Genomic DNA, 19427 nt, shown 5'->3' with positions numbered 1-19427 from the left:
GAAATTGAAATTTAATGATTCTTGAATCAAATTAAAGCTCTGTCTGTCCTCTGTCCAATGCCACCGGTTTCGGCTCAAAAGGACATCGGAGCCGCCAGTTATGGCGATTTTACTCCGAGGTGCGCGGCTGTCTGAAAGTCCAGTTTTTTAGAAATCCGGATTTTCAAACCCCACTACCATGAGTTATAGAACTCTAATGAGAAAACTTTCTTGAGCAAAAATGTTTTTCATATGATTATAAACATGATGTGTAAGATTAAAATGTTTTGATTTTTGAAAGTTTAATTGAAATTGAATTTTTTCAAAACTAGTTTGAATTTTGAAAAACCGTTTTCACTTTCAAACTTGAAAATATTTTGTCATCCAAATCAAATAAATTTTCAAAATGTTTTCAAAACTATATCTATATCACATATGTTCAAAATCTATATGCTCTTGAAATTTTGAGTGGGAGGTCTCTTTGTAGACAAAACCGAAAAATAAAAAGATGTGTAATCTCAAACTTTCAAGTGTTCGAGTGAGTTGAAGTTCACACTTCCCTCACGCACTTTCCCGAAATAGAAAATAGGAAAAGATCGAGTATGTCCCTTGTGCCTTTATGCACTAATACTGCTCTGAACATGTCGATCTAGGATTCTCTTCTAGTTGTCCGCTCTGTCGCTCTCTAACTAGGAAATCTGTTTCCGAACTTAAAAGAGTCGATGAACCAACTCCAAAAACTAAGTGGGAGGGTTATACTTGTTGTTTGTAACCCACGATCCCCAACACTAATGAAAAGTGCAAGTGTCGCCGGACTAAGAGTCACCCTCGTGGCCCTCTCTTAAATGAGAGTACTCAAGGGCGCTTTGCTCTGATCATTGCTCAATGAGCTACGTTCGAGAGTGAGACGATGATGACAAGACCTCCCCTCGGCGGATTGTTTTTCAAAGTCAATCTTTTGGACTAAGTGGTTGGTTACACACTTAGACTCAATCCCTAGTAATCCTCCCTCGAGGCCCTGCGAAAGGATGTGAGTGATCAAACCAATTTACAAGGTGGCTAGTCAAAATTGATGTATTGACATCTTGGCTATGCATTAATGATGAGTCATTTACTTATGAAAGGAGACTCGTTGCGGCCTTCCCTCGAAGGAGTAAAGTGTCATTTCGTTCATAACACCTTTGGATTTTACAAAAGTCTTAATGAAACTTAAATCCTAAACCAAAGACTAATCATAAACTTGTTTCAACTTATATAGGCAATATGTCTCTCAACCCTCTCTCTATATTTCTTTCCTCGAACCAACTCGAAAACGAAAACTACATAGATTCGAAACATAACCTCGACATAATACCTACCGTTAACAAGCACAAATGGGTACTCACCACCCCGTGTCCTCCTCTGACGAATAATGATTCAACTCAAGAGGACAATGACGCCTTAGCGGCCTGGCTTCGATCCGATGAGATTGTGAGGTGCTATATCTTAGCATCTATGAACAATATGCTGAACAAGCAACATCGTGACATCGAGACTGCCGCTGACATGCTCTACAATCTCCTTGAGAGTTTTGGAGGGCAAAGGCGTCAAGCAAGGCAAAAAGCAGTCCGACAGTTTATGAACTGTCATATGAAGGCTAGGACTCCTGTTAGAGACTTTATGATACTGATCATTAGTTTTCTAAATAAAATGGAAATCCTAGGATCTGAGACTGATGGGAAGAATCTCATAGATATGATCTTAGAAACTCTCCCCGCGTCTCTTGATACCTCCAAGATGAACTACTCCATAAACAAGCTAGAGTACACTGCTACCAAGCTTATGGAGGAACTTCACACTGCTGTAGGTTTCACTAAGAGAAAGAGGAATCAAGGAGAGGCACATGCTACTGAGCAAAAAGCCTCCGCCTCTGAAACTGTGAAGAGACCTTACAAGGCCGACAAAAAGAACTGTCCTGCCTATCTCAAAGCAAAGGAACATAGTATTGTACTAGTTACCGAAGCATGCTTAGTAGCTGATAATGTATCAACGTGGATTCTTGACTCCGCTGCTACTAACCATATTTGCTGTTCCTTGAATGGTTTCAAGAAAACCAAAAGCTTAGAGGAAGGCGAGTTCTGTTTCAAATGGGGTGATGGGAGCCTGGTGTCTGCAAAGGCTGTGGGATCTGTGACGCTGTCTTTTGAAGACCGCACTTTAAACTTGAATAATGTATATTTTGTTCCTACCTTTGGGAAGAACTTAATATCCGTTGCTCGTCTTCGTGAGCAAGATTATTGTTTAAAGTTCATTAAGAATGGAATTCGTATTTCGTTTCCTGATAATTCTTTTGTCACTGATGCATGTATGAAGAATGCTCTTTTCTACATCTATCCCACTCAACCTTCTCTTTTAGACACCGAAATAGATAATGATCTAATTAGGGAGCCAAAGAGGATCAAACTTTCTGAATCCTCCGATCTAACAAAATCAACATACCTCTGGCACTTAAGACTTGGTCATATCAGTCTAGATAGGATTAAGAGACTTGTGAGGGATGGTCCACTCCAAGCCTCTGCAATAGGTTCACTACCTACTTGTGAATCCTGCATAGAAGGAAAAATGACTAAGCGACCTTTCTCTGATAAAGGTCGAAGAGCCACTGAGTTGCTGGAACTAATACATTCTGATGTATGTGGTCCGCTCAGCCAACAGGCACGTGGAGGATACGAATACTTCGTTACCTTCACTGATGATTACTCACGATATGGGTTTGTCTATTTGCTCAAACACAAATCCGAGACCTTTAACGTATTTAAGGTCTTTAGGGCTTTAGTGGAAAAGCAAACTGGCAAAGTGATCAAAACCCTTCGATCTGATCGAGGTGGTGAGTATATGTCTGGAGAGTTCGACGACTTTCTTAAAGAAGAAGGTATTGCTTCTCAGCTTACCGCACCTGGCACACCTCAACAAAACGGAGTGTCAGAGAGAAGAAACCGAACTCTTATGGAGATGGTTAGATCGATGATGAGTTACTCATCACTCCCGCTTTCCTTTTGGGATATGCCCTCGAAACAGCCGCTTACATTCTGAACCAAGTTCCGTCTAAAACGGTTCCTGGTACTCCTTATGAAAGATGGACTGGCCGTAAAGTAAGTTTGGGCCACATCCGAATTTGGGGTTGCCCTGCACATGTTCTAAGGCAAAAGACTAGCAAGTTGGCTAGTAGGTCAGAATTGTGCCTGTTTGTAGGATATCCAAAGGAAACCAAAGGTTTCATTTTCTATAGTCCCGAGGACGATAAGACTTTCGTTAGCACGAATGCTCGTTTCCTTGAGGAGGACTTTATGAATGATGCGAAACCTAGAAGCAAAATTGTGCTTGAAGAAAAGTTGGGTGAGGAAGCTTCTACCTCATCTGTAAGAACTGTTCTTACCCCAACTGAAACACAACCTAACTCATCAGAATCTCGTCAAGTAGTACTTCGACGTAGTGGGAGGGCTACTCAAAAGCCTGACAGGTACATGTCTTATGGAGACTCTCTTGTAGCCGTCTCTGACATGGATGATCCTGTTTCCTATAGCCAAGCAATGGCTTGTTCTGAATCAAACCTTTGGCTTGACGCCATGAAAGTTGAGATGCACTCGATGTATGTCAACAAAGTCTGGAAACTTGTAGACCTTCCTGAAGGGATTAAACCCGTAGGGTGTAAGTGGATATACAAGAAGAAAAGGGGTCCTGATGGGAACGTTGAGACGTTCAAAGCACGACTTGTGGCGAAGGGTTATACCCAACAAGAAGGGATTGACTATGAAGAAACCTTCTCGCCAGTCGCGATGCTTAAATCCATCCGCATACTCCTATCCATAGCTGCAGCTCTCGACTATGAGATCTGGCAAATGGATGTCAAGACAGCTTTTCTGAATGGCAATCTTGACGAGCGCATTTACATGGCTCAACCAGACGGTTTCGTGGATAAAGGTCAAGAGACCAAGGTTTGTGAGTTGCTTAAATCCATTTATGGACTAAAGCAAGCATCTAGGTCATGGAACATTAGATTCGATGAAACTGTAAAGAGCTTCGGCTTTGAACAGTCAATAGATGAGCCTTGTGTTTACAAGTTAATACACGAAGGCAAAGTTGTGTTTCTGGTACTATATGTCGATGATATACTACTCATTGGTAATGACGTGGGTAAGTTATCTGAGGTTAAGGTCTGGCTAGCAAAGCAATTCGATATGAAGGATCTAGGAGAAGCCGCGTACATTCTGGGAATCCAAATCTTTCGAGATAGGAAAAACCGGACCCTGTCGCTCTCTCAAGCATCTTATATTGATAAGGTGATGGATCGCTTCTCGATGCAAGACTGCAAGAGGGGTCAAACACCCTTTAGGCATGGAGTTTCACTCTCTAAGGACCAGTCTCCCAAGACTGCACAAGAGATTGAAGACATGAGGAAAATTCATTACGCCTCTGCCGTAGGAAGCCTCATGTATGCTATGCTTTGCACCCGACCTGATATATGTTTCGCCGTTGGCGTAGTTAGTCGTTTCCAATCCAACCCTGGACCCGAGCACTGGATTGCTGTTAAGCATGTTCTTAAGTATCTTCGAAGAACTAGGAACTTGATGCTTACATACTCAGGTACTGACCTGACTATGACGGGATATACCGACTCCGATTTTCAAGCGGATAAGGATTCCAGGAAATCCACTTCGGGATCTGTGTTCATCCTTAATGGTGGAGCTGTTGTGTGGAGAAGTATTAAGCAATCTTGCATTGCTGACTCCACAATGGAAGCAGAATATGTGGCTGCTTGTGAAGCATCCAAAGAGGCTGTATGGCTTAGAAAGTTCCTTAAGTATTTGGAAGTTGTTCCAAACGTCGACGAGCCCATGACCCTTTATTGTGATAATAGTGGGGCTGTCGCTAACTCAAAGGAACCTAGAAGCCATAAGCGCTCTAAGCATATTGAGAGGAAATACCATTTGATTCGAGAGATCGTGCAGCGCGGAGACGTGGAAGTGAAGAAGATCTCAACGGTGGACAACCTCGCAGATCCATTCACCAAGGCCCTAGCGAACAAGGTCTTCGACCAACATCGTGAGGGATTAGGCATGAAGGACTACACACGCCTTCTTTGAGTCAAGTGGGAGTTTGTTGTCAATGGTGCCCACAAGAAGAGTTGTAGTCTTTATTATGAACATTTGATGTAATAAAGTCTCATAAAGACTCTTGCTTGTAATTGCCTATTCATTCATTAATAAAGTTGAAACGTTCATTCAATCTTCCTTGTCTGAAGCTTTATGATAAAACCATAGTCTTTTAGTCCATAAACAAACTTAACAACTTACGAAGAGACAAATGTAGATTTGCATGAACAAACTCTTCGTAGTTTGCTTAAAACGATATATTCGCAATCTTAGGGTCAAAGGACTATTGACCTCAGTATGATTGTTAGAAGAATTTATGATGTCTGGTTATGAGGCATTGAGAGTTAGGAACTCTATAGTTCTTCTAGGTATCTTCCGAAGGTACTGAATTGACCAGTGCACTTCTAGAGACAAGATAAGAACAAACCATTTAACCTCTTATGTCTCGAAGTCACTATGTATGAATTGCATCATGCTTACCTTAATCCTGAAATGAGACATGCCATTTCACACCTTAGTATTCTCATTTGAGAAAGTCAAAGTTCAGACTCACTATGTGATTCCGAACAAGGCCTATTGGTGAAGTACTAAGTTGTGAGTCTGTCATGAGTAACTTTGTGAAGTTCTCATAGATATGGAATTCATGTACAAGATTGCTGAAATGCAATGTATGTCACCTCATGCTTTGTTCCTTGGAGTGTGAATAAATGAACTGGCCAGTGTCCAAATTGAGTCCTGACTCTTTTGGATGAAACAATGTGACTTGTTAGCTCCTCGTCAATACATTGTTTCTAACTTATTCACAAGCGACAAAGGAGTTGAGGAAATAACAGCTAGAAGGGTAAAATGGTAATTTAGTAAATCCCGACTAGCTGATGACATTCATGAAGGGTAAACATAGATAATATTCAGTGGATCCGCTCATCACAATTAGGTCGAATTCTTGAGTAGAAAATAAATTCATTTGAACCGAGAGATTTTCAGTGTCAGCTCTTTAGTGGAGTCAGTTGGCATTAAGCTAAACTTGGAAAAGGTTTGTGAACTTTTGAGTCCAAGTGTTTAGCTAAAGCTTTGTTCATTTGGGTCCATGAGGTCACTGTCACGAATCACATCGATAGGAATAGTTAAACTGGAAGCTAAGCCAAAACAAGAACGAAAATAGTTAAAAGGGTATTTTTGTCTTTTGAGACAAAGGATGAAATGAATGTCAATAAATTTTTTGACAAGGTCATTTTATGACATGTTTCACTCGGCCATGACTTGATCATTGGGCCTTGTGAATTAATTTCATTTCATAAGAATTTTATTGAAAATTCTAAATGGGCCTTTTCTTATGTTGTCTTGAACAAGTGAAGAAAATTCTAGAAGCCTTTCTAGAAGTGTTGGGCGCCCAAAATACCCAAGAGAAAGAGAATATTTTGTGCATAAATGTATCAAGATACTTGCCAAAAGAAAAAGAGGAAACAAATTTCCTATGCTTGCCATAAGGAAATTCGGCCAACACAAGCAAAGAAGAGGAAACAAATTAGGAAACAAATCCCTTAAAGGGAATGAGATGTTGGGCGCATATGGAGAAAAGGGCAATAAGAGATTGCTCATGAATGCTTGGAAAAAAGAGGAAACTCCCATTTCTAAGGCTAACCCTTCTCCTATAAATAGGGCCCTCATTCTCATTGTTTTCTCATTCCACATAAGTTAGAGATTGAGAGCTTCTCTCTCTAGACCTTGTGGTGGCCGAAAATCCTCTCTCTCTCTCTCTAGTTTATTTTCGATTATTTCTTGTCTTGGCACCTAGGTCCTCACTCGACCTAGTGTTTAGCTCTGCGACTTCGAGACTCGTTCTCAAGTCGTAGTGTTTAAAAGTGCCCACTCACTGATTCCTTCTTTTCGAGTGATTTAGTGATAGAAACTTTCGTGGTTGCTCGAGTTCCCGAGGAAAGAAAGAGAGACGTGCTGCGAGGGGAGACGAGCGTTGCAACTTTCCAAAAGCTTCTACAAGGTTCAAGCTTCAAGAAAGGTTAGTAACTTTAATAGCTCATATTAGTTTTTATTTACATGCATATGCTCTTGTCTAGGTTAGTAAAAACTAGTTTTACTTAAAAAGAAAATTTTTAAAATTCCGCCGCTTAACGAAGCGTTAAACTTTTTCTTAAACCCTAGATCGATTCCAACAATTAATTTGGTGAGACTCTTTGTGTTTGTATTGAGGTCAGGAAGACAAGATAGTGATACTCCGACGCTGATCTTGGGAATGGATGTCTCCCATGGGTCACCTGGTCGATCAGGTCTCCCATCCATTGCTGCGGTGCGACCAACATATCTTTTTTTTTTTAGAATTTTTTTTTTTTCGCAATCGTTTCAATAGTGTTAAGAGATATTCATGTGTTTGCTACACGCATGTTGTTGGCTCCCGATATTGGCCATCCATTTCAAAGTATGGTGCTTCAGTCAGGACACAATCTCCTAAAACGGAGATGATTGATACTTTGTACAAGCCACTGCCAAATGGACATGATGATGGGATCATCAGGTAGTTAATTTCAGATATTATGAGATGTTTAATTTTAATCAAAGCTTAGCTTGATACTTATTTTTGCTGCATCTGATTCATTTTCTAATAAATTTACTTCAAATACAAATCGGTAATATATATTATGAAAGTTCATGGATTAATATCTTATTGAAGTTGAAATTAAACTGTATATCCACGCACAATTTGTGTAATATAAAACATGCATTAAGTCGAATATCTATTAGATTGCCTTGCTTTAAAGTCGAATAAACTTCGTTTTGTAGTGAGCTTCTGGTGGATTTCTATCAAACGAGTAACTGCAAACCATCACAGATCCTTATTTTCAGGTATCCAAATTCATAATTTTATTAGAGCTGTTTATGACTCACGAACAATGATAAAATGATACAACATTATATTATTTTTGCAAATTAAATTTTGTTGTGATGATGACCCCCCTCAGATTTACCATGCTCTTGCCATCTTGATTTTACTTTCCAAAATTTTTTTATGCACACGTAGGTGCCGGTGAAAACATATACGATGGAACCCATATAAGCTCCCAGTAGTGTAGCCCAACATCTTTACTAATGCAGCTTGTGTACTTTATTTTTTTCCTTCTCATTGTCTCGCATCTTTTAGAAGTTTATTAATGGATATATTTTCAGGCCCTCATCTTTGCCTATACTTGGTAGAGTTCATGATAAAATTCCAGATTACAAGGTTAGTATGTTAAATCATATATAGTTTCAAGATCATTCATGCGCAAATTTTGTTCTCTGACCTTGTCTAAATTTTCAGCCATGGATTGGTGTCAAGTCCTACTCAACTTCAGGTATCGCTAATCTGATCAGTAATAATATTATCTTATTCCTATCAACTCAGTTTTTAAACAGCCGCAGATATAAGGGGTCTCATTTTCTCAGAGTAGATATAAGTATTAGCCTTTTCCAATTAAGTTGTAGGCAATATTTTCTCCAATAATAAAAGATTTAGGAAGTTGATTGCTAGTGCAGATTCACATCAAGTCATTAAGTTGTAGGCAATATTTTCTCCAATTAAGTCTATCGATATATGTTCTGCAGAATCAAGGAAATATTGCAAAGTGGAAAAAGAAAGAAGGAGATAAGGTTAGCTGTTAAGTCTTTAGATCACCAAGATGGAGTTCACTTTCCATTACTAATTTTGGGTGTATTTTTTATATTCCAAAAACTTATAATGCCATATTTATGTAAATGATATTTATTATTGATTGAATGAAATATGAGATTTTTGGATATTATTATTATGTGTTTTATTGGATATTTATATATTATAAATGTATTTAAATATATATTTTTATTAAAAAAATGCTCTACAGAAATAAGATGTAGTCTATATTGTAAAAATATAATTTCATAAATATAAACTACAGCTAAACAATGTAGTCTTCAACAGAAAAGAATGGAGTTATAAGCAAAGAGATAAGACTCCAGTGCAATAGATGCCACAAAAACGCCGTAGTCTGTCCAACTCAATTAATTATAACTACTCTTTAAAGCTGTAGTGTTTATTGACTCAAAATTTGAACAACTACATTATAAAAATGTAGTCTTCAACATAAAACACTGGAGTCATAGGCAAAAAGATAAGACTCCAGTGCAATAGATGTCACAAAAACGCCGTAGTCTGTCTAATTGACTCAATTAAGACTACTAGTTAAAACTGTAGTTTTTTTTATCTTATGTAATTGAGTTCTATATAACTACAGCATAACGTTGTAGTAATTATAGATGCCACTAGTAAGACTACATCTAAACAATGTAGTTATATATTTTAACTACAGTCTTATAAAACAGATACACTACGGCCAAACACTGGAGTCATAATCAACGAGATAAGACTCCAGTGCAATAGATGACAGTCAGTAAACTGTAGTGGATTTAAAATGACTACAGCGTTCGGCAGTAGTTAGAGGCCAAATTTCTGGTAGTGCTACGAAGAGTTTGTTCATGCAAATCTACATTTGTCTCTTCGTAATTGTTAAGTTTGTTTATGGACTAAAGACTAAGGTTTTATCATAAAGCTTCAGACAAGGAAGAACGAATGAACGTTTCAACTTTTATTGATTATTCAGCAGTTACAAGCAAGAGTCTTCGTAAGACTATATGACATCAAATGTACATAAATAGACACTACTACTCTTCTTGTGGGCACCATTGACAACAATAACCAATATAGCATTGTTTTTCAACACATGATAAAGACACGATCGAATCTCGTTTGCTTTAGCGATATAAGCAACATAGTGACCAATTATAATACAATTACAATGACGAAGGGGTAAAAATGCATATTTTTTTTATCAGGGACCAACTTGTTAGTGATGACAAAATTGAAGGGTCAAAAATATCATTTTCCATTCTTCAACTTCTTCACCGCTAACATTGTTATCTCCATCATCTCTGTCACTATTGTGTTCATCACATTCGTCACTATTGTGTTCATTACCTTCGTCACTGTTGTGGTAATCATCTCTATCATGCATGTACACTTCGTCTTTGCACCCTTGTACGCGTTATACAACGCATCATCACAACCATCGTGTTTGTTGTTGATTATAGGATCATTTTATCGGCCCTCGATAATAATAGTATTCCGTCTCTTCTTCGGTTCATTGCGAGACAACTCTCCAACTACCACATCTTTCCCTTTACATACTCCTCGATACGCAATTGGCGCCATGATCTGTTTCGTTACCAAGCTTACACAAAGTGAAAATCTCTTATGATTTTTGTGCTTCATATAATACGAAACGTCACCATCGTCCTTCCAAAATAGCAGGAGTCATCATAATCGTACCCAGTGTGTATGGGACTCCGATTTTTAATTCGAACGCGAATCTGTCTACATCGATCTTCTGGTATACTAAATCAACTAACTCTGTGTACGCTTTCGAAACTGCGAAAGCATGCGTAACTGCATTGATGAACATCCATAAGTGTTCTTCCTTCTCCCAAGTGCCATTAACCAATATAAAAACTGCAAAAAAAAAAAAAACAGTCAAACTATGCAAAATTAGCATATGTATCGTACAACATCGTACCATATCGTACGACATCGTACATAATCGTACAACATCGTACACCAAGGCATCGTATCACATCGTATAAATAAGAATTTTGTTGAAATTTCATCGTACAAAAAAGTTAAACATCATCCTATCATATCGTATACATCATACAAAAATGTTAAAACCCATATTTTTGGTTATGTACTTCAGATCTGATCAGTATTTATCCATACATTCTATCATATTCAATAAAAACTTATTTAAAATAACTAAGTAAATAATCTTATTTATGATGATTTCACGAAATCCACTTAAGTAGAGAGGATTCGAGAGATAGAGAGAAGATTGAGAAGTTAAAATGAAATAATTTTTAAGAGTGAGAGAAGTTTATATAGATAGAAGAGTATTTTTGTCCATATTTGTCCAGAAATCTATATTTGGATATTTTTTAAAATTGGGATCTAATTTTGATATTTAATTAACTTTCAAGAATATATAATGAAATTTCTCTTCGATAAATTGATATTTTTATATATTTATTTATACTTGTTGATACTGAAAATCTAAAACGCGACTCTTTGTTCTTCGGCTAAACCAAAGAATTCGTTCAGCCTAGAAAAGTAAACGAAGGCCATACAGTTTCCCTGTCATCCGCAGGAGAAGAAGTCAATCAATCAGTAATGGTTACATCATCATCACCATCGTCGTCATCGCCTCCAGCTCCGTCGAAAGGAATGCTTAGCAACATTCCTAACATAGCTTCTCGAATCTACTTCTTCCTTATTATTCTACAAATTCCTCTTTTCAGGTTTTTATTTGATTTATTTATTCATGCCTGGTATTTGAATCGTTTCTCGATCTGTTTGCTCATTCATTCATGGTTTCTTTTGCACGAACTTGTTTCAGTGTTTCTGTTTGTTCGCGTTTGGTTTCAGTACAGTATCTTGAATTTTTTTTCGCTAGTGGTTAACTGAGTATTTCTCATCACTTTGATGATTGAGAAGATGGAAACAATCGTCCAATTGTTTACAAACTTGCGTCCTAAAATCAGTTGTTGTGTGTCTAACTTAGCTGGAATAGTATTGGATCTGTGGTTTCATTGATGCTGCTGTTCCGTGGGACTTCCAGAACAAGTTTCTTTCTAGACTCTTTTGCTTTCCACGAAGAGGAGGTGTAGTGTAGGGAAATGAAATAGAGAGAGCACAAGTGTTAAGGAGTTTTTGTGATCCTTGCTCTGTAATGACAGGGTTCCGTGCAGATCCGGAATGTGCACGACCCCGTTGCACGTCACGTCTTCGCAGCTAGTCGCGAGCGATATTTTCCCGACGGCAGTAGTGAAAGCTCTTCTCTACCCCGGGGCCGCATTGAACATGATCGTCAAGAGTAGCGCTCCTCCGAGCTGGGACAGCCTTTTCGAAATTTACAACTTGACCACTGCCAAAGAAGCCTCTGCAGTACATGATCTCCAGCGTTTGGAGGTACTTTGCTCCTGATTATCTAAGCACAATGTTTGCATATAATTTCATTATAAATTAGTAAAAGATTACGTTCTTTTTTTCCCTAGAAGGCATGATTGTATCTCAGTTCTTATTCTAAATTTCTGTATGGGTCCCTTGTTTTCATTTTCCAAATGAGATGGTTATCATTTTTAACAACTGCACTGATATTTCTAAAATCGTGCTTTGGTGTATTAGTATCATATGAATTTTCTCAGAAACCCTTTCTGTAATATATAGCAGAGGATATAAATATGGTCCCTTCTTTATGTTTCAAACATCCATAAAAGTGCAGAGTTCTTTGTGTTGCACGGGATGTATTTCCCTGTTTGTTGTTATAAGTGTAGGAATTTATTAACCAAGAAAAAAAAAACAGTGGCTTGGGTGTGAAAAATGACCATAATTGGTATCTGACTGACGGGCTTTTGAGGCAGGCCTTGACTAAACACCTTAGTGTGGGTGTTCTGACCTAAACTATTATATGAGTGACATCTTGATCCCTAAACTAAGTTTATGAGAAAAATGGTCCTCAATTGAATGAGCATTCTAGTCCTTTTTATAAAATATGGTGGGAAAAAATCACCAAAACATATGCCTCAAGGCGGGTAACTGTGCCTCAAGACAGTTAAAGAAACAGTAAATTTTCTTTTTGACACGGCCTTATTTCTACACTCCCAATTGAAAATCACAGTGTAATGGCCTTGGCTCTTGTTATTAGGTTCTTGCCGGAAGCTACTTCGCTGTGGCCGGGGCTCTGGTGTGTCTCATCAAACCGGGAAGGATGAGCATGTTCGGGATGCTTCTCATAATCTGGGGCCTTGTCAAGGAAGGCATACTCGGAAAAGCGCCAACAGACCCAAATAGAACCGTCTATATCTACCCGACAATGGTGATTGCTCTCATCTGCGCTCTCTCCTCCGTCAAGTACGACATGAAGAAGGTCTCTAAAGTCACTCCTGCTAGGCCTGTTGCTAAGCCTCTCAAAAGCTCTTCAAAGTCCAAACTGAAATGAGTGAGTTCTTGTCTCATTTCTTCTTGGTCATTGAATTCCAAATATTGTGGTTGTTTATACCTCCCCTCCCTCATTTTGTTTGGTTACACTGATTCACGCTCAGAATTTATTCAATACTCTTGGAGATGTTACTCTGCTGTGTTGTGACATGTCATGAATTTTCTGGTCTTATGGGAAATAAGAAAGTTAGAAAAAAAGAGAACCGATTAAGCGCGTGTTTCTGGTCTCATTCAAAACCGATTAAATTCGGAAAGAAATTACTTTTCATTAATAATTTTTGGGATTTTTCTAGATTGCCTCTGTTCTTGACATTCAATGGTTTACTGCTTTATATTAGAATTATTTAATGTCCATTAACATTTTATCTTCAACCCTGTGAAATTAATAACTTGTAGCTCCGTTTCCTACAAGATAGATATAAAGCTGTCTTCCCTCTTCATCCATAAAAAACGCCCCTGTTAAGCGAAGCTTTGTTCATCAAATCAAAAGTAGCTACAACGTAAACATGTTTATTTTCTTACCAAACTCAGCAACTTTTATCAGCAAAGATTATCTTTTTACAAACTTTCATATGTTTCTTAACAAAAGCTTACATATCCTCTAACACATGATAAAGTCTCAAGGTTATATATGTACTAATTATAAGTAGTTACCAAATTTAATACTTTGCGATTTTTAAATGAGAAGTCTGGCGGGCGCTGCGACTCTAGAATGGTCACTTTGCTAGAATGATTTTCGCTGTTCCATAAGAGAAATAGATGGCGGCAAACTTGATTCAGGCTTTGTCATGCTATGATCAATTCAGATAGGTTATTCAATGACTAATCACTCGTGCTAGATAACAAGGCGAGTGTCATGAGAATGTGGAAGACAAGAAGTAGCACTATTCCAAAGTGTGTAGAATAGCTAGTTCACAGTCACGGCTAAATATGAACCGATTTCCTTCTCCACGGTGGCTTAAGAACTTTAGGTGTTCTTCTAATAGACACAATGATGGGTTATAATATTTCGAAGGGGACTTTGTCTCCGTTGTAAACCCACCACCTCAAACTGGTTTGTGTGGAAGTGCTGCACACTTGATTTATCTAATTTGGTCAACATTCTATATATACTAAAACAGGGTACAATATCACTGTATAAACTTTAGGGACCAATCAGTGAATAAAGTTTTTTTGAATTAAAAAAAAGCTGTAGCAACATTTTTTATTTATTTTTAATAAAACTGTGTACGTGTTGTTATGAGGGTGTTGTTAGGAGGGACATTTACAAAGTGAAGCTTAGCAACATTGTGTGACGTGTCAGCTAGCAATATCAAACCCATAGTGTCAGCTCAAATAACAATATAAATAACCCTGTTTTGTCATTTTGTAATTCTAATATCATATTGATTTTTTATTCTTTTACTGTCTATATTTGTCTTTTTCCGTAAGAAAGAGTATATATCAATTGGATAGTATTCTATATATTTTTTTTATCAGTAAAAAAGAATATATATCAATTAAATAACCACACATTTCATAAGGCCCGTTAATTTGATAGTTTTGGGCAATCGTATATTAGGGTACTATTTTTTGTAACACAAAATTGTTTGACCGTATGGTAGTCAATTCTTTAAATCTTTTTTGTAAAATAATTATTTTTATTTCTATTGGAACGTACTATAATATCAAAACTATATTTGCTAAAGAAACCATTTTGATTATTCTCATACACTTTTATTTGTGAACTAAAATAATATATTTTTTAAAATAATACAAATTATTTTGATTTCTATAGACTAAGATTCTTCTTATTGTGGCCTTTTAGATTTTTCCAAATCAATACATCATTTTGTAATTTTATTAAACAATTAATAATATTATTTATAATTCGATATACTACTAATATATATATATAACTAATTTGAAATGCAATAACCGGTAACTGTTATAGTACTAATGGGACCAACAATTTTTGTTAATTTTTTATATTCTCTTATTTACTCTGTTTCTCCTTCATTTTTTCTCTCTACATATACAATCTCCTACTAATAAAACTAGAAAAAATTACCTAGAATTCTACTTTTCAAACTTAATTTTCTAATTACTGACCAAAAATCTCAATCGCCCATTGTCTACAAATTTTCTTGCCATGAAGAGTTTTATTAACTTATTCTTCTTGACGTCTACAATTTCATTTTTTTTTATATGTTATGTATAGTTTATAATTTCATTTTGGATATCTAATATTTAAGGTCATTTTGGATATCTAATATAAAAGTATGTTTTTGGTTTATATTCTTGGAGCCTCCCTAAAAAAAACATTTTATGTCTCTCTTTCCCTTTCCTTTCTCAGTTTGCCCCATTGCCCACAAATGTTTACCAAGTTTTGATTTTTTTTATATATGAAATAATTCACCCTAAAAATTAAACCTACCATTATATATTTTGCCAATAAAATTTATAATAACTAAGTCACACACCACATCCATTATAAATAATATAAAATTAGAGTTACTAGAGTATGTAAAATATAAAATTCTATATGTGCATATAATTTAATATATATAGATAATGTTTGGTGATGTAATAAATTTATTTTTCTATACAATTTACAAATTAAGATCAAAATTAATTATGTGAAAGTGTAATGTTTACGCATTAATATTAAAATTACTCTAAAAATACTAATAATATTTCTAGGTATCAAAATTTACTAGGAGAAAAACAAATTTTTTTTTAATTATGTTGTTAAATAAAAATTTGAGATATTATTAATTTAAAAAGATATTAAGTGCCGTTACACTAAGCATATAATGAGTTCATCTATAATTGTTAAAATATCAACAATAACTTGGTCACATAATAAAAATATATTAACAATGTCTAAAAAAAAATATGTTCACAATAAATATATTTTTAATAATTTACCAAGTCTTATATAGAGGTCAAAATCAATGAACGTGGGAAAACAATTAATGTATACACAGTGAAACTTATATACTTTAATTTAACTACAAATATGTGCATAATTTATATTAATTTTGACAAATTATAAGAGTTTATAAAACAAAACAAAAAATTGGTTCACATCTATATAAAGAGTGAATAAAATTAAAGAGTCTGAATAAAATAAAAATCCATTTCTCGCGGCAACGCGCGGGTCATCTAACTCGTTAATATTGAAAGTGAACGGAAAAGTAGTGTCCAATTCACAAATTCAACATACCTTTCTTCTCATTGGTTAGCGACTGCAAAGGGATTGTAAGAGGGAAACTTGATAAATCAAGCTTAGTGTAGCATGTGTTTTGAAAACCAAGCCATATTTTGGGTCCCTTAGAGAAACCAAGCATTTGACCATGTGTATTGTCCAAATTACCCTTAAATTAAAATTCTTTTCAAAATCAATCCTTTATTTGTCTCCACTCCCATTCCCTTCCCAAATCACGCGTGCCTTTCCCAACCAAAAAAAAAAAAAAACCCGCTCATTCCCTTCAAGCGTGTTTTTTCAATTCAAAAACAAAAAAAAAAGAAAAAAAAACGCTCAGCCCGCACAGCACACACGGCAAGCCTGTCTTCACTTCTCCTCGTCGGTCATCCTCATGCACGCACGCCCATCGTCGCATACCCCCACGCACGGCAAACCCCGACGCACGGCAAACCCCGAAGATAAATGGGTAAGTTTCGATCCCTAATTCGATGATATTTTGTAAGAGATTTGTTTGATTTCCTGAAAAAAAAAAAAAGAGTTTGAGTTCGTCATGTTGGATCCAGAAAAATGTTCGAAATTGTTGTCTGTAATTTCGAACTTTATAGCTGTTATTTCGATTGCATTTCGAAGGTTACGATTCCCACACCCTAATTCGTTTAAACTCAAATTTTTTGGGCCTTCTATGTAGTTAAACAGTTGAGAAAAGAAAAATGGGTAAGTTTCGATCCCTAATTCGATGATATTTTGTAAGAGAGGTGTTTGATTTCCTGAGAAAAAGAGTTTGAGGTCGTCATGTTGGATCCAGAAAAAAATTCGAAATTGTTGTCTGTAATTTCGAACTTTATAGCTGTTATTTCGATTTCATTTCGAACTTTTTAACTTGTACATATTTGACTTCTAATGTATACTTTTTAAATTCTTAACAGGTTCAAACGTTAATATATGTTGTTTATTTGATGGTACTTGGGTGAACAAAGGTACAAAATGGGAATATACTAATGAATCGCGATTCGAACTCCGTGCACTCGCAAAAGACATATCTCAGGCGGAGCTATTAATCGCTATGTATGAAGCTTTTTGTGTCGATGAGTCGTTATACGATTTGAAACTTGAAGCTGCGTATCTTTGGGCTGGAAGACCAATGCCTCCTCTCATTTTGGCATCGGACGCTAGTGTGACGGCATTTATGTTAGAGAATTCTGGTCAATCCAAGCTGAGGATTTCCTTGTGCGTAACCCCCGTGAAAAGAAACATTGTTGATGCAGCTCTCAGTACAACTCCAAGCAGGGCAGTTTCACCAACCCCAAATTCTCAGGTAGCATGCTTAGGTATTAACGTCGAGGTGAATGATTTTCAGGCGCCATGCGATGAAGAGGGTGATGAGGAAGTGCGATGAAGAGGGTGATGAGGAAGATAAGGATTGTGATGATGAGGAAGATGAGGATGGCGATGATGAGGACGAAGGTTGATGAAGGTTGCTTGAAAGGTGCTTCTTGAATGCTTCCGTTGACGGAAGCGCACTAAACTTTAGTCCGGTCGTCAAAGCAAACTCGTTTCTTCCGAAACGGATAGGATTCTTACCGATACCAAAGTAAATTGCATCCTGACATCTTTGCTGGATGCGTCGTTGGAGAAGTTGGTCTATAATCACACCATTAAAGTTGAACCCCGTAACGGAAGGGGAATCGATCCAACTAAATTGTGTGTCCTTCAACCTAGCCTGTAATCCGAATACCATAAATCGTGTGCTTGTTTCCTTCAAGTACCCGCTGCCTCTGAAACTTATTTGACCACTGTACTCCTTACAGATGGGAACTAACAATTCATACTTCGGTGCCTACAAAAAATGATAAGTTGTCATACAAGTGAGAAAAGTTCGAAATAAAGAATCAATCAAAGGTAAAAACTTCGAATTTTGACACAAATATTGCTCAAAGTATGTGCAAAATATCCGAACTGCATACATATCCTAAAACGCTATACACTTCATAGCCAAAAAATCCGAAATGTCTAATCAAAACATACGCACAAAATGATAAGTTGTCATAAAACAGTGAGAAAAGTTCGAAATAAAGAATCAATCACTGAAAACTTACTGAAAACTCTGAAATCTTTTACATAAACTAACTGAAAACTATGAAATCTATTACAAAAAATAACAGAAAACTAACTGAAATCCATTACAAAAAATAACTGAAAACTCTGAAATCCATAAAAAAAAGATAACTGAAAACTCTGAAATCATTTACAAAAAATAACTGAAAACTCTGAAATCATTTACAAAAAATAACTGAAAACTCTGAAATCCTTTACATAACCTAACTGAAAACTCTGAAATTCATTACATAACATAACTGAAAACTCTGAAAATCCATTACAAAAAATAACTGAAACGTCAGAAATCAAACACATAAACTAACTGAAAACTCTGAAATCCTTTACATAAACTAACTTAAAACTATGAAATCCATTACAAAAAATAACTGAAAACTCTGAAATCCATAAAAAAGATAACTGAAAACTCTGAAATCATTTACAAAAAATAACTGAAAACTCTGAAATCATTTACAAAAAATAACTGAAAACTCTGAAATCATTTACAAAAAATAACTGAAAACTCTGAAATCCTTTACATAACCTAACTGAAAACTCTGAAATTCATTACATAACATAACTGAAAACTCTGAAAATCCATTACCAAAAATAACTGAAACGTCTGAAATCAAACACATAAACTAACTGAAAACTCTGAAATCGTTTACAAAAAATAAATCCATTACATAAACAAAGCAAACTTAAATCTTCGAAATCCCTTCAAACCGCTATGAACTTCATAGCCAAAAAATCCGAAATCTCTAATCAAAACTACATCCCAAAATTTCACACCGAAAACACCCAAGATTTCATATCAAAACAATCTTAATCACTAAAAATTCATCGAAAACTTCAAACCCTCAGACCCAAAATCTTCGAAACATATTCTAAACAACCCTAACAAGTCATAATCGAAGATTCTGAAATAATGTCATCTAAATAATTATGAAACCATTTCAAT

At 36.1% G+C, this 19427-nt stretch overlaps 1 protein-coding gene and 1 long non-coding RNA gene across 2 annotated transcripts; both read left to right on the top strand.

Moving 5' to 3' along the window:
• Positions 1-8160: 8160 nt before the first annotated feature.
• Positions 8161-8813, top strand: LOC149390148 (uncharacterized). Its single transcript, XR_016300043.1, has 3 exons — positions 8161-8346; positions 8425-8458; positions 8709-8813. It is a non-coding gene; the product is annotated as an uncharacterized LOC149390148 (long non-coding RNA).
• Positions 8814-11229: 2416 nt separating this feature from the next.
• On the top strand, positions 11230-13314 carry LOC149390147 (tail fiber). Its single transcript, XM_089618470.1, has 3 exons — positions 11230-11483; positions 11922-12153; positions 12890-13314. Exons 1-3 carry the CDS (start codon positions 11356-11358, stop codon positions 13181-13183), a joined length of 654 nt encoding a protein of 217 aa, XP_089474596.1. The 5' UTR covers positions 11230-11355; the 3' UTR covers positions 13184-13314.
• Positions 13315-19427: the final 6113 nt, after the last annotated feature.

The sequence above is a fragment of the Urtica dioica genome, chromosome 7 (assembly GCF_054948205.1).
Source record: "Urtica dioica subsp. dioica isolate 48M chromosome 7, U.dioica_male_clone48M_v1_H2, whole genome shotgun sequence".
In the NCBI taxonomy this organism is placed as follows: Eukaryota; Viridiplantae; Streptophyta; class Magnoliopsida; order Rosales; family Urticaceae; genus Urtica; species Urtica dioica.
The sequence above is the reverse complement of the archived record's forward strand: the minus strand, read 5'-3'. Positions and strand labels throughout refer to the sequence as shown.